General features: G+C 42.5%; 1 protein-coding gene across 1 annotated transcript; it reads right to left on the reverse strand.

The window, feature by feature from the left end:
- Window positions 1-266: 266 nt before the first annotated feature.
- On the reverse strand, window positions 267-14,642 carry ccdc18 (coiled-coil domain containing 18). Its single transcript, XM_046408587.1, is given in 27 exon segments — window positions 267-628; window positions 1,165-1,947; window positions 2,056-2,499; window positions 3,208-3,345; window positions 3,501-3,641; window positions 4,387-4,524; window positions 4,655-4,754; window positions 5,781-5,994; window positions 6,127-6,290; window positions 7,216-7,358; window positions 8,649-8,816; window positions 8,940-9,056; window positions 9,173-9,250; window positions 9,382-9,516; window positions 9,770-9,901; window positions 10,170-10,280; window positions 11,064-11,281; window positions 11,565-11,652; window positions 11,890-12,169; window positions 12,344-12,465; window positions 12,579-12,675; window positions 12,958-13,086; window positions 13,347-13,453; window positions 13,658-13,819; window positions 14,344-14,444; window positions 14,447-14,533; window positions 14,636-14,642. Coding segments are annotated over 27 exon segments (4,425 nt in total). The 3' UTR covers window positions 267-607.
- Between the last annotated feature and the right edge of the window lie 92 nt (window positions 14,643-14,734).

Raw genomic sequence — 14,734 nt, forward strand, 5'->3', positions numbered from 1 at the left:
ACATGAGTGTGCCAAATCCAATTTAACAGCTTGAGTCTGTATCGGATTCAGCATGACCCCCCTTCTATGGTCCTGAGCCAAAAATTCTTGGTTTCTTGCACAGGAAGCTGCCAGTTGTTCTGGTAACACGACCCCACAGTCACCAGCAGCATGGGAACATCTGAACAGATGTTAGTGAAAGCAGGACTTCATATTTCTCTGAAGAGCAACTAAGACTCACAGTAACAGACATACAAAGCATATCATATGCAAGGAAAGGTCTTATATCACAATATATATAAAAAAAACATCTTTTATTCACTTAGCTTATTTAAACTTGTGTAAAAAATATAAATATAAATATCAGTTAAGAAAGGGTACAACATGAAATGCTACATGCTACAAACACAGTGGATCACTTACAGGTTTAAGGTGGTGGTGATCTAAAACTGATCATTTTTCTTTTTCCTGAAAGACAATGTTTCAGTTTGATTTCAATAACACACACCAAACGGACTTAGAGGCGTGCGAAGGAACGGAGGACTTGATTACACGTACACCGGCACACGAGGACGGCACCATGGCAAACAACTCTTCTCCTCTCTGTGATCTTCTTGGCATCGCTGCTTCATGTCTCCTTAATGTTCCTCTAAAAATGGAAAAAGAAATATAGATTGGTGTCACAGAAATGCTAGAATCCCTACTGATTTCTACATTAAAGGCAATGAAATCTATTTTCTCTGTCAGCTGGGGTCCAACATGAACTCAACATCCACTCAAGTCAGAAGTCCGTCTGACACTGGTTTCATCTGAGTGGGTCTAATTTCTGAGTGGCTCTATTACTTTAATCTTTATTACTTTTAGTCATGAATATTTAATGTTACAAGGAATACTTGGGAACAAAATGTTTTTATGAGCTTAAAATTTATCTGATAAAACAATATCTAGTGAGTGATCTTTTTCCTGAAATCAGACAGCTCAGGACAAGGACTGAAACTTGGATCTGAAGTCCATTTAATGCTAAAAGTTGACAGAATGGAAACAAATCAGAGGCTGAACAAATATTGGAGTGATTCAGTCAAAGGTAAAAAATAAATATTCTTTAAATCATGCATCAGATTAAGTAAACTGGCTAACTGATTAACTTACTAATCATTACATATATTACAAAGGTGGGATTGTTACCTGGAGTGGGAATCTGCATGTAGTCTCAGACAGCCCGGAGCTCCACAAAGAAGGATCCTCCTGCATGGCTAACGTCTGGTTAACAAACTTCAGCATCCCTGTGAGCGAACTCATATCCACCTCCTCCTCCTGACCCACCAGAGTGCACACTGACTCCCTCCGAGAGTCACTCGTCTGCTCATCGTCTCCCTCCTGCATCACGGCAGCTTTCTTGCTGAGGTTTCTGTCATCTTGTTCGTCCACCATGTAAGTAAGGGGGTTGAAGGAGAGGTCAGAGGTGGCTGTGGTCTCCATGGCACTGAGGCCCTGCCAGCTGTGGTCCACTGTGTCTGGGAAAGAGGAGATGGAGATGGAGGGGGAGGTGGACTCCCAAGCCTGTTTGCTCAAGGCTTCCCTAAGTGTGGCCTTTAGGGTCAGAGGGAGAGCCAAGGAAGAATCAATGCTGCTGCTCTGCAGCCAGTCGTACATCGGGTGGCTCTCGGTTTGGTTAGACAGATGAGAGGCAGAGGGTGGCTGAAGGTATGTGTGAGCAGGAGGGGATGAACAACTTAGTGTGCGTGTTGGGGATACGAGACCAGTCAAGGGAGCGTGCTTAGAAGAGGGGACAGCTGTCTGAAGATTTTGGGGGGATGCAGGAGGGGGGTGAGTGGAGGAGGGTCGCTCAGGGGAATGTGTGAGTTGGTGCAGAGCAGGGAGAGAGAGCGCGTGATTGTATAGATTCTGGCGGTCAGCAGCTCGCTCAAGACTCGAGATCCTGGCTTGGAGACGGGTCACCTCAGACTCCTGCGAGAAGAAAGGAACGCTTTGGTAAAATGAAATGAAATGAAACTCACTGACACACCTCCGTAATGCAACCTTCCTGACATTTACGCCCATAAAAAAAAATTCTACCTTGATGAGCAGAGACTCGTTGGAGGTCTCCATGGACTTCTCAGAGGCCTGGACCTGAGCCTGGAGTCGGGAAGCCTGGACTCTGGCTTGATTTAACTGGGCACTGAGCTGCTCCATCTGCAAAAGGAGGTGACTGTTCTGGGCTTTGGTCTGCTCATACAGAATCCTGCTTTGCTCCAGCTGGGCTTTACTCTCAAGGAGCAGGGTCTGAGCCTGGTCCCTCTGTGTTTGGAGGTGAACAACCTGGTTCTGAGTGCAGTCCAGCTCCGTCTTAGTCTGGTCCAGCTGGGTTTTGGTCTGATCGCAGTGGGCCTTGGCCTGCTCGAGTTGGGCCTGGCACTGCTGAAGTTTAACGGTGAGCTGCTCTTGGGAGGAGCGCATAGTGGAGGAGATCTGCTCAGAGACTTTGAGGAGCTGGCCCCGAGTCTGCTGCAGGGACTCTAGCTGAAGAGGGAGGGGAAAACAGACAACAGATTGGGCTGGTGTGGATTTTACAAACTGATATGCATCAAAATATCTTTTGATGTAATCAGCTAAGCTCAAAGGTAAGTAGGAGGACAAACAACTAAACAAATAGCATAACTATCAGCAGGAATTATGACAAGACCAGACTTGTGAGAGTTAGATAAGGTAAAAAGAAGAGAAACTCGTGAAAACTGATGGGAAAAATAAGGAACTCACATACTGATGTTGATGTGTAAAGGAGAAAAAAAGGGAAAAGAAATCAGACACAAATGTGCACAAAGAGGGAACTATGAACCGTGGGACCGTGAAGGCCGGTCCAAACCGCACACCCACACAACCTTTTTGACATAGATGCTGAGACACAAACAGAAATCATGCTGATCATACTCATCAAAGGGTGCTATTGCAATAATAGTATGATCTTATCAAATTACAAGCTTATCACAAACATCATAAATTGTATCTAAGGCTGAGCTGAGGCCTTTCATAATGACTGAAACCTGCACTATAGCACCACAGTACCCCTCTCACCAGTCACTTTGATAAGATTTTCCAGTTAAAAATCTACTTTAATGACTAAAGTAAACTTTAAACTTGGCTTGTTTAGCTGTGCTTATCCTAACAGAGTGGTTTAATGCATAAGAAGGAGGAAGATAACAGCAGTCACAGCCTCAGTAACTGCTGTACCTCCTTGCTGTGCTGTTCCCTCTCCAGCTCCAGCTCCTGCTCTAAGGAGGCAACGGTGCTCTGCAGCCCAGCCTCCAACTGCAGCCAGCATGCCTCCTTCAGTGCCAGCTGCTCCTCCACGCCACACAGCCGGACCTCCTGCAAAGACAAACACACAGAAACTCAGCGGAAAGAGATGTGTTTCAAACAAAGTCAACATATTTCTACAGAATAAAATGCCATTATCTCCAAACAAGTCGTATTACATTACATCAGATAGATTTTGGAGTTTAAGGTAAAAAAACTGACTTTACCTTCTCTTTGGCTTGCATCTTGGTGGCGTCCAGCTCTCTGGTCAAAGCTTCACGCTGACGCTGAGTTTCTTCAAGGTCTTGCAGCAAAGTCTGAAGTTTCTGCTGAGATGAACGCAGCTGCTTGCCAAGCTCCTGGGAATCCTAATAACCCAAACACAAATACACGCACATAAATTTATGATCTACATCATAACATGTCTTTTCAATTTCAGAATTCATTTATTTATTGTATGAATTTGAATCATCTCTTGATAGCCACAGTTTGATGTGATGAATTGAAGTGGATTCTCAGGAGTGCTTACGACACCAGAGTGATAATAATTTTATAATAAACAAGTGAAAATAAACTCAAGTATTAATGATATTACATGAGATTACTTAAAGTTATATTATTTATAGTTGTATTAAGTTACAACACAAAATACATGCAAAAATGTATACACAGTTTGTTTAATCAGAGCTTATCTGTGCCGCTGACAGTGTCTGACTAACAATTCATGTTACGTGTTCCTCAGATCTCATATTACAGATGAGAGTAATCACAGGCCATATTTACAAAAGACCAAACAAATACTCCAAAATAAAGCACTGTAATTTATAATTATCATATGTTTGAAAACTGTGCATGTTCATTTAGGGATGGTTGTGTCATGAAAGATATTTACCTTGTCATTTATTTTAATTTGATAACTTCATAGATTTTTTTTTATTTTATTTTTTATTCATGAACAGAAATCAATATAAGCCATTTTTCAAAACGACAAACTGTGCAATGATAATGCAAAGGATGTAAACATTTAAGACTAAACTTTATCCTGCTGTTTTTTCCCATCAGTGGATCATTTCCTCACATGTTTTGACCTCTCACTCTGTGGCTGATCCTAACCTTCACGTTTCTGTCCGTGAGCTCCTTCTGTGCGTCTCTCAGCTCTCGCTCTCTGGCATCCAGGCTCTGCTGCAGAGACTCCACCTTCCTCGCCATCTCCTGCTTGTGCTCTCTGATGGCCACTTCCAGCTGGCCCAGCTGAGGACGTCGGGGACAGACGGAGGAAAGGAAAAAAAGAGAATTAAAAACATTTTTAAAAAAAGGAGTGACAGCAACAAACCGCAAATTGAATGAAATACACAGAAAAATATGTGTGTTTGTGTTGTACCAGAGTTGCTCTCTGTTGGAGCTCCCCCTGTCTTTCCTTCAGTGCATTGTCCATGTCTAAGACCTCATGAGTTCTCTCCTCCAATTCCCTTTGAGTTTCACTGTGAACACACAAGCACACGCACGCACACACACACACACACACACACACACACAGACTTTTATTGACTTGTTTAATCAAATGAAAAAAGGAAGCAAGAGTAACTTGAGGAAATAAATCTTCTAGTGTCACCTGATAGGCAGACATAATTGCGTGTGATTCTTGCAGGGCCAAATACAGGGAACTTTTATTGTATTACAGGGGTTTATTGGTGAATATTTTTAGGATGACCTTAAGTTTGAGTACATAAAACAGGCTTTAGGGTGTATGACTCCTTTCAGTGCTTTTTTGTGTGTAAAGGGTCCCATGACTGTACCCTAGATCATGACAACTATTAATAAAACAGTTACGTTCTTTCGGGTGTTTTCTGTGCCAAGCATGTGCACGTCCCTGCCACTGCTGGGATCATTGTGCTCTGAAAGACAGCAATGCCAAGAAAGGAAATCTAACAGGGACTGCAGGAGTGACTAATAGCTAACAAACTTACTACTAACAAAATTATGTGGATGAGTGTATGTCCAGCTAAGTGCTGGATGGACAATAGCTGCACACGGTGAGCGACACAACGCATGTGATTTTACTGTGTCAGCAGTCTGCTTTAAATATAAAAATATGACATCACAAAGCAGAGCATGTGTGTAAATAAGTCACAACAAATCACACGACTTCCACCTTGATTGATAAGGAAAATAACTAAAAAACAACCATCCATAACATCACAGCAGCAAAGAATTCAGTAAAAATTTACACCATCTCATGAAAGAAACACAACATTATGTAGAGGGCATACAGTTGAAGTGGGAGACACTGAGTGAGACCCTGGAACAATAACAGGCCCCATGACTGTGTGTGTGTGTGTGTGTGTGTGTGATACACATATACAATGTGGATATTGTTTCAAACACGGATGAGTCCGATTCAGCAGAGGACCTTATTTGAGCCACAGCAAATGGACGTGGTCTCCGTCTGGGGCTTGTCCCTCGTCCCTGCGTGCAGAAGGATATTTCACATGAGGGTGTATCCTCACCTCAGCCGGACAGTCAGTTTTTCCACCGAGGCCTGTCGCTCATCTGAGATTGTTTGGGTTCTTTGCAGAACATCCCTGAGTTCCTGCAGTTGCTCCAGAGTGTCAGCCAACTCTTCCCGCACCAGCTGAAGCTGTCCCTCCAGGACCTGGACCCGCTGATCACAATTGTGCTTGTCGGCCTCACAGCGATGGAGTTTCTCCTCCAGATCCACCACTGGGAGGGGCAATATGGAAAAGGAAGCAAAAAGTTAAAAGAATGAGAGCGAGTAAAGGAGTACAAAGAGAGACTGAATAAGCAAAACATGAATAAATGAATAAGTAAAAGAACAGAGATTGGGTAACATACCCTGGTCGGTCTTGCTGTTGAGCTGGCTCTTTGTGTACTGCAAGCTTTCCTCCATGCGGCTGATCTGAGAAGTCTTGACGGTGACATCCCTCCTTAGACGCTGCAGCTCTGACTCTTTGGACATCAGCTCCCCTCGACACTTTGTCATCTCTGATGTTAGATGGCTGCATTAAGACACAAGGAGAAAAACACAAAGAACAATGATAAGTACGTTGCTGTACATATGTATATGTACAGGTCACTGCAGAAAAAATATCATGGAAAAACACACTGTGTTTGCATTATTCTTCACCAAGTGTCTGGGTACATCTGGGGACATGCAATGTGTCCATTTCCTCACCTCAAAGTGAGCACGGCTCCCATTGCAGACCAAGAGAGAAGGAAATCCCTCCGGAGCTGTTAGCGTGGCCAAACTAAGCTAGACAACGGTGCCTTTTGCACATTTAAACAAGCAAGTAAGCTTTTGCTTTGGAGCTTTTAAAATGTCGCAAAAATAAAACTAACCAGCATCCCTGTGGAAAGAAATGACTCCAAACACATCTGGCATCCATCACCCATCCTCAAACAAGTATGATCTCCATTTATATGCACAAAATCAGGAGTCATGGGAGGAGGGGATGGGAGGTAAGGGGAGGGCTGCATCACGCCTACAGACAAATGGGATGCGGTGGAATCATAAGACTGTGTTACAAAGTGCTGAGGCATTTGATTGCTTTTGCTGCAGGCTCAGAAGGACCGCATACCTCTGGGCCTGTCTGTCAGAAAACAGACACTATCAAAAGCCCCACATAATGTGGATTAAATAGTTGCAACAGTGAACTACAGAGAACTACACTTATTACTACAAGTTTGGGGAAAATATTGCATTATTATCAACAAAAGAACTACTGGGAAAGTTTGAACAATTACAATTTCAAAATATTCCGCACTGAATGTAGTATTATAAATCATTCTGCTGTCAGCCTGATGAAACGGTTACTAATCATTTAATCAATTTTGGAAAAACTGCCACACTCACAAGTAACTCTGTCTGAAAATATTCTGTGTCTTGTCTAATGTGAGTGTCCCTGTGAGAACAGGTGTTCTTACCTGACAGACTCAGAAAGTCGTGTGTTCTGCCGGTTCATCTCCTGCAGGTCCTTGTCTTTCTGCTGAGCATCTTGCTCTCTATTCCTGATCTCATCCTGCAGAGAGGCTCGGGCTCGCTCCAGCTGCTGCTCCAGACCGGACACCTACGGTCAGACACAACATCATCATCTTTATTTTCCTCACAAACGAAAATAAACAAGACATCCATTTCATGTGTATTTTTCTGACCTGTCGGGAAAAATCATTAAAAAGAACATCTTGACAGTCTACCCCACCGGCAATCTGATCAGACCTTTCTTTACAGAGAGGCTCCATTACGTTACTTTTCCTGCTTGCTGAATGAGACCATTGTCCTCTGTTTGTTGTGAAGGGCAGAAAGTACAACCAACTCCTAAAATACTGAACTATCACAAGCTCAGTCTGCTCTTTCCCTCAAGCAGTGATACAATAACTTTGTGTTGGGTGTATCAGTAAGCTTGCATACCTGCATGTTATGTGCTTAGTTTAGCTAATAAGAAGCTAATCGAGCCTTTTCCCCTCCATTTTAGTTTCTGAAAGTGAGACACTTACTAATCTTGGAAGAATAAAATGTGGTAATGGTTACACAGATGCTGCAATGTAACATTAGGAAGGACTAAACTCCATCACTGAGTAGATGGACTGTGACCTGGACAAGGAAATGAGAACAATCCTCATATGGTTCTCCTGTCACCCTCTAAAATAGTGAACAGGGTAACTAAACTGACCAAACATTAATTATCTTAAATCAGTGTGACAGCAAATATTTAAAAAAAACTTTTTATTGCCAAATAAAACCTAGTAAAACTGACTTCAATGCCAGGTAAACATCTTTGACAAAGCTTGTCCCAAAGCTTCTGGAAATGCATCAGACTAATCAAATAATTACAAAACAAGAGAGACATGTCTGTTGAAAGGAAACAAAAAATGATAATGCAAACACTGGGATTGAGCCAAAAACTCTTTGGGTTATGTTTGACATGATAGAGACTCGGTGAGACCTACTGTAGCTGTAGATAATGCTGAATGATAGGTGTTTTCTAAACAATTCATGATAAAGCTAACCACATACCCTCTAATACATAACTCACTGTCAAAGGGAGTGTGTTTCACTGCTGGTCAACATGTAGCATAGTGTGAACAATATCAACACAGAGAACAATTGGTGCCATTAACAAACTCACCAGCTCTCCAAATCAAGTGGAGCCGGCAACAGGGCCCCAGGTTCAGCGTGAAGGAATTTAGTCTGTGGTAACCAATCACCAATCACCGATGTACAATGTAGACAGAAATTATGGTGTCCTTAAGGTGACACTGTTACCATGCCAAGGCCTTGTGGTGTATATCATTTCTTTAGTGATAAATACAGTTATATTTGTATGCGGATGTACAGTTTAACCTGGGGTCTGACTCACCTGTGTCTGCAGCTGACTCTGACTCTCCTCCAGCTCAGAGATGTGAGCAGTGCCCTCAGTCAGCATGGTCTGCTGCTGCTGGAGGGAAAGCTGCAGCTGCAGGTTTTGCTCGTTGGAGCTCTGACAAGCCAGACTGGCGCCACGGAGCTTCTCCTGCAGAGAGGACACCTGAGGAGGGAGGAGCAGGGAAGAAGATAAGCCTGAATAGAAAAGAAGGAGGAAATCAAAAACAGAAGTGTGTCCAAATTCTCTTCCAAACTGAGATGGCAGCGTTGCACGATAACGCTGTACCTTGTCATTCTTCATCTGCAGCTCACTCTCATAGTTCTTCTTCACCTCCTCCATCTGCTGCAGATATAAGTTCAGCTCCTCTCTGCACGCTAACAGAGACGACTGCAGTTCACACACCTGATGCATAAACAGAAGTCATGACAGTAATTAGAGGATATGGTGGAATTTGGCCAGATGTTTTTGTACCGTTAAAGCATCTGTATTTAATGATGGCAACAGGTCTTTGTACAAACCTTGTTGGCAGACTGAGCTGCCTGCTCCTTAAAACTCTGCAACAACTCCTCACTGTGTCTTAGTTCAACCTGCTTCTGCTGAAATCAAATCAAAACCATCAGTCTGTACCTGGGTTGAACATATCTGCTGTACTTTTAACTTAAGTCTGAAATGGTTCCTGTGAAAGTGAAAAGAAGCATAATGATAGTAGAGTCCTACATGTGCTGACCTGTGTGAGTTGGTCTACAGAGCTCTGCAGCAGGAGAGCCTCTTTCTGAGCCTCGTCCCGCTCCCTCTGGAGCGAACTCAACTCCTGCTCCATCTCCAACACCCGAGACTGAGCCTGCTCCACAGACAACTGCAACTGGAGAGGAGAGAAAATGGTATTAATTATGACAAGTATTACCACTTTTGCCGTTTTAAACATATTAAATTAAAAAAAGTTCATAATAATTTATTTTTATAACATCCTGGAGCACAAATTCTTTCCAGCTCCTTGTAAGACAATTTTTAAGTTCAAGTTAACTTGACATGACTTAGTTTGTAGCACAGAACAGGCAGGTGTGGCAGGAGAGTGGAGAGAAAGTGAGCAAAATAAAGATCTAGTTGGACATCACCATTTCTATTCTGTGCTGTTGTTCCGTGAATTGTTGAGACTGAGACTTTTTACACTTCTCCAAAGACTGCTGGTACTCTCTTTGCTTTTTTGTAATCATTGACTGATAATGCTGAACGGCGCCAGTTTTCTCCTGTTATTCAAAAAGAAAAACAAAAAAATAAAGTAAGTTTTTATAAGTAGTGTAAATTTGTGATACTGCAAGCAACAGCTAACAAACAGAGAATACATTCAGAATGTACAATTTGGGAGCTTTGTCAGAAAGATTGTGACTCATAACCAAAACTCAAAGCTCCTCATGTCTGGCAGTAGCTTGATGATGTCATCAGTGTAAAAATAAGAAACACAACTAAAACTTGACAGTGTGTGTGTGTGTGTGTGTGTGTGTATGTGTGCTGTACCAGCAGCTGATTCTCTAGCTCAGTGTTCGTCAGTGCAGCCTGACTGTAGGCTGAGGTTTTCTCCTGTAACTGTTTCTCCAGCGATGCCACACGTGCACTTTTCCTTTTCAACTGAAGTGCAACAGAGACATATAGATAAAAAAGCATACTGTAAGTGTAATCTGTATCTGTAAATTAATAATTATCTCTAGAGCTTGGAAAAACTGAACGGATTGCATTTTATAAAAATCCAAGTATGTGTCATCAATTTAGCTGAAAAAACACACCTATGACCATAAAACTAATATATAAAATATTAATACTCTGCCCAAAAAATCTGATTTTCATTTGAGTTAAACACAAAGGCTTAATCTACACTATATAGACAAAAGTATCCAGACACACTTCTCTATGAGGCTGTTGTTCAGGGGTTGGTCTCAGCCCTTCACATCCAGTGAAGGGAAATCTTAATGTTTCAGCACACCAAGACCAATGTGAACAATGCTATACTTCCAACTTTGTGGCAACAGTTTGGGGAAGGTCCTTTACTATTCCAGCATGACTGTGTCCCAGGGCACAAATCAAAGTCCATAAAGACATGTTGGATGAGTTTGGTGTGGAAGAACTTGACTGGTCCACATAGAGTCCTGACCTCAATCCCATCCAACACCTTTGGGATGAACTGGAACAGAGATTGTGAGCCAGGCCTTTTGGTCCAACATCAGTGCCTGAACTCACAAATGCTCTACTGCATGAATGGACAAAAAAGCTGTCTGTGTATTCAGAACGTGATGTCATTAAAGTCCCTATTGGCGTGATGGTCAGGTGTCCCAGTACTTTTGTCTATATAGTGTATTTTAACCAGAAAATGTGCAAAAATCAGGAGAGAAGACCAGAGAAGATCAGAAGAGTGACCTCTTTCTCTGTCTCTGTGGTTTGGCTGACTTTGTCCAGCAGCTCTGTGTGGAGGCTCTGGTAGTGAGAGGCTCTCTGGGCCATGGAGCTCTGCAGGGAGGAGATCTCCTCCTGGGCTCTGCTCAGACGCTCCTGAAGCCGCTCAACCAGACTGCTTTGTTTGGTCCGCTCAGCCTCCACTAACTGCAGCACACGCAGTAGTTGCTGGTAGCCTTCGCCTGCAAACATTAAGTGACAGGGGGGGAAAAAGGACAGAAATGCCTCTTTTCACAAATTATTCATATATAATAGCCTATTGGACTGAGACAGCTATGCACATATCTGAAGCGCAAATCTCATTCCAACTACAGGATGTTTTAGTAATCCAACAATGGAAAGGAAATTATAGGAAACTCCTCCAATGTATAAAATCAAATTAAACTTAAATGTTAAAAAGACACAAGTTTACACCTCTGTTACTAGGCATACATAACACAGGATGTAATCAAGTATCCAGTTTACCTGGTTTTGGCTTTCGTAGGTGTGCAGTTCCTGAGTAGTCCACAGGGGGCAACATGCAGGGCCTGACACACAGTGGCCCCACAGCACCCTGAGATTAAAAAATAACATATGACAACAGTAAACATGTGATTCCTTTTATAAGATTAGTGATAAAGATGGCACAATGTTTTAGTTAAAGTCGTACCAAAACCATGTTTGGGTAAATAAACAGAAGTGTGATGATGTAACAATCCCTCAGGTCGAACATTGTGGGAGATTGAAAAAAAGCATGTGACATGGGAGCACAAATGACAGTGTGACAACGTGTATATATATTCCTCTCCACCTCTCGTAGATGTAGCAGGGACAGTATGGCCTCCATGCTGGCCAGCTCCCCCTGGCTCTGCTGAGCCTCTCTGTGGCTCTGGGCCAACCTCTGCTCCTGACTTTGGGCCAGAATCCGCAGGTCTTCCAGCTCCTTGCGCAGAAGGGCCAGCTCCCTGCACTCTGCTCCCTGTTCTTTAAGCTGCTGTTCCAGTTGTAAGACCTTTTGTTCACTCTGTTCCAAATGAGCTTTGAGGCCAGCAGCCGCAGACATGGCCTGCTTTGCCTCCTCCTTCAGCTGGCTGTGAGGCAGATGAGAAGGAAGATCGGGCATAAAAATGTGTTAACCAGCAATTTAAAGATATTTCTTTAGAAGGATTTGATTTGTGATGATACATCAGAAACGCTCCAATTTAATTTCTGTTTCTCCATACAAATATTAACAATGAAATGAGACAAATGAGACAAGTGCATACCTGATCGTCTGGCTCTGTTCAGCCTTTTCTCTCTGCAGCACAGTGTACTTCATTTCCAACTCCTCTTTTTCTCTGTCACACTCAATAAGACTCTCTTTTAACTTGCTCTCACTCTCCATCACCTTAAAAACACAATTTTGAGAGCAATTTTAGCATCAACATGCAACTCAGAAGAAGTTGTTAAAAAATAGCTTTATACTAATATAAAGACATAATACAAATGAATTAAATTTACCCTGTTAAGTTTAATGGAAATGGTAGCCTTATAATCTTTGAAGGCGTCTTTGAGTTTCTCTGCATTTTGAAGAGCCTGGTTCCTTTGTTGCTCAGCCCTGTAAAAGATGAAGTAAGTACGACAACAATAACTTCATCATGTCACAAAGATAAATTACACATAGTATAAATGTTTCAACTTGAGGCACAAGTCAGTTTCTTAATTTAGTTCAGTCAAAACTATGATACGTAACAAATGCAATTATAAGACTGAAGACACTGTAGCAGACCAATTTCACATGGAGTTCATGCGGTTACCCAAAATGCTAGATGAACTCCAATGAACTGTAAAGGGTACTCTGAAATAGTGTGTGGAAGCCAAGCCCAGATAAAGGCATCACCGTTTGCCCAGTGCTGACTTGGTGTCCAGCTCTTCTTTGAGCGCGCTCAGTTCCTCAGTGAGAGTCGTCACCACAATGTCACTGTGAGCTGCTGCTTCCTGGCTGCACTCTGCCCTCAGCTGTGCAGCCCTGGAAGACACAAACCGGTACACTTTGTTGGAATATTAATGCTGTGTTCAACTAAAGTTTAGTGTAACAATTTCACAAAAAGGGCAAAAGGCAAATCAGGGGAAGCCACAATGAAGCCTGCCTCAGTAAGTCTACTGACAACGGGAGCAAGAGTTCGTAATTAAAGTTAATTGCATAATCTTCACACCAATCCAAGAGCCAATCTATAAATAGGCATGCAATTAGAGTTATATAAATATTGACATCTGTATGTTACTTGCTTTAGTTCATCTGCTTGAGCCTCCAGCTCTGCTTGAAGCTGGCGAATCTGCTCTCTCGTGACCGCCACATTGTTTCTAACACCAAGTCTGGGACCCCTGGGGTCAACCTAGGAGAAGAAAAGACAGCATATGCATTCAAATACAGTTTTATTAGTTTATATCCCAGAATTTATATATTTATTATTATCTTACTGTTAGTGGCTTGAACACAGAAACAAAGATTACTGCCTTCACATTATACCCATTTGCAGCACACAAAGATGAAGCACCTTTATTTACACAAATTATCTGCGTTGGGGTGACTGTCATACCTGTGAGTTGATGGCGTGCAATTCATACTGCATAGCATCAAGGTCACTGATGAGCTGCTCATCTTGCACGGTCAGACGAGCGTTCTCCTGACGCACACAGCCTGCCTTCTTCCGTGAACAAACAGACTGCATCTCTACCGACCTGGCCTTGACTGAGGCTGACTGAACAGGAGGGCAGAACACACATGCGGATGAGAGGTGTGTTTATGGTGTTCTATTGTTTACCTTTTAGTCATGATGTTAACCTGGTTCTGTTTAAGACCAAACATTTGGATTAAATGTTATCTATAATACATTTACAGCTTACTGTAAAATGGAACAGCTTTGGAAGCCTGACAATGTGATTTACCTTCCTCTAACAAACACACTGTAAACCACTTTTACATCCTTTAAAGCTGACTTCAACAATAACACCTCATCTATTGCTGCTGATGTAATTAGCCTATGTAGATACATTATGTGATTAATTACCTGTGGAGGTGCTTTGTGTCAACACAAAGTGATAATTAATTTCTCCACTGATGTTTTTGGGAGATGAAACGGGTATCTTTTCTCTACACATGCACAAATAACAGTATGCAGCATGGAACAAGGTGTTGCAAAGTATATCGGACTGGTTGTCTCTGGACTTTTTTCATGCAAGACAGACAGAGAGACACACACACACACACAATCTTGACTCTCACCCTAGAGATGGAGGAGGGAGGGCTAAAACTACCCGCGACAGCCTGTCTCTCAGAGGTCCTACCGAGAGGCCTCTCCTGACAACAGCCTGACTGGGAGTAACATCAGGTATCTGCAGGTCTTGTACACTCATGCGATCAGGTCTCTTCTGCTCATACACGACCTTGTCATCATGTCTGTCTGTCTGTCTGACTGTACAGAGTGTCCATTACAAAATCAGTGAAGAAGAAATCAAGGGAAGGGGCACGAAGGTTCACATAGAGCATTTTACTAATAATATCCTCAATGCTTTACGCTGCATTAACTGTTACAAGAAGCGATGTCTCAGCTATCAACAGCTTCAACAGTTCAGACTGCGTGTTAATGTCATGCAGTTAGCTCACCTAAGCTTCT

Source organism: Scatophagus argus, chromosome 13, assembly GCF_020382885.2.
Source record: "Scatophagus argus isolate fScaArg1 chromosome 13, fScaArg1.pri, whole genome shotgun sequence".
Taxonomy (NCBI): Eukaryota; Metazoa; Chordata; class Actinopteri; family Scatophagidae; genus Scatophagus; species Scatophagus argus.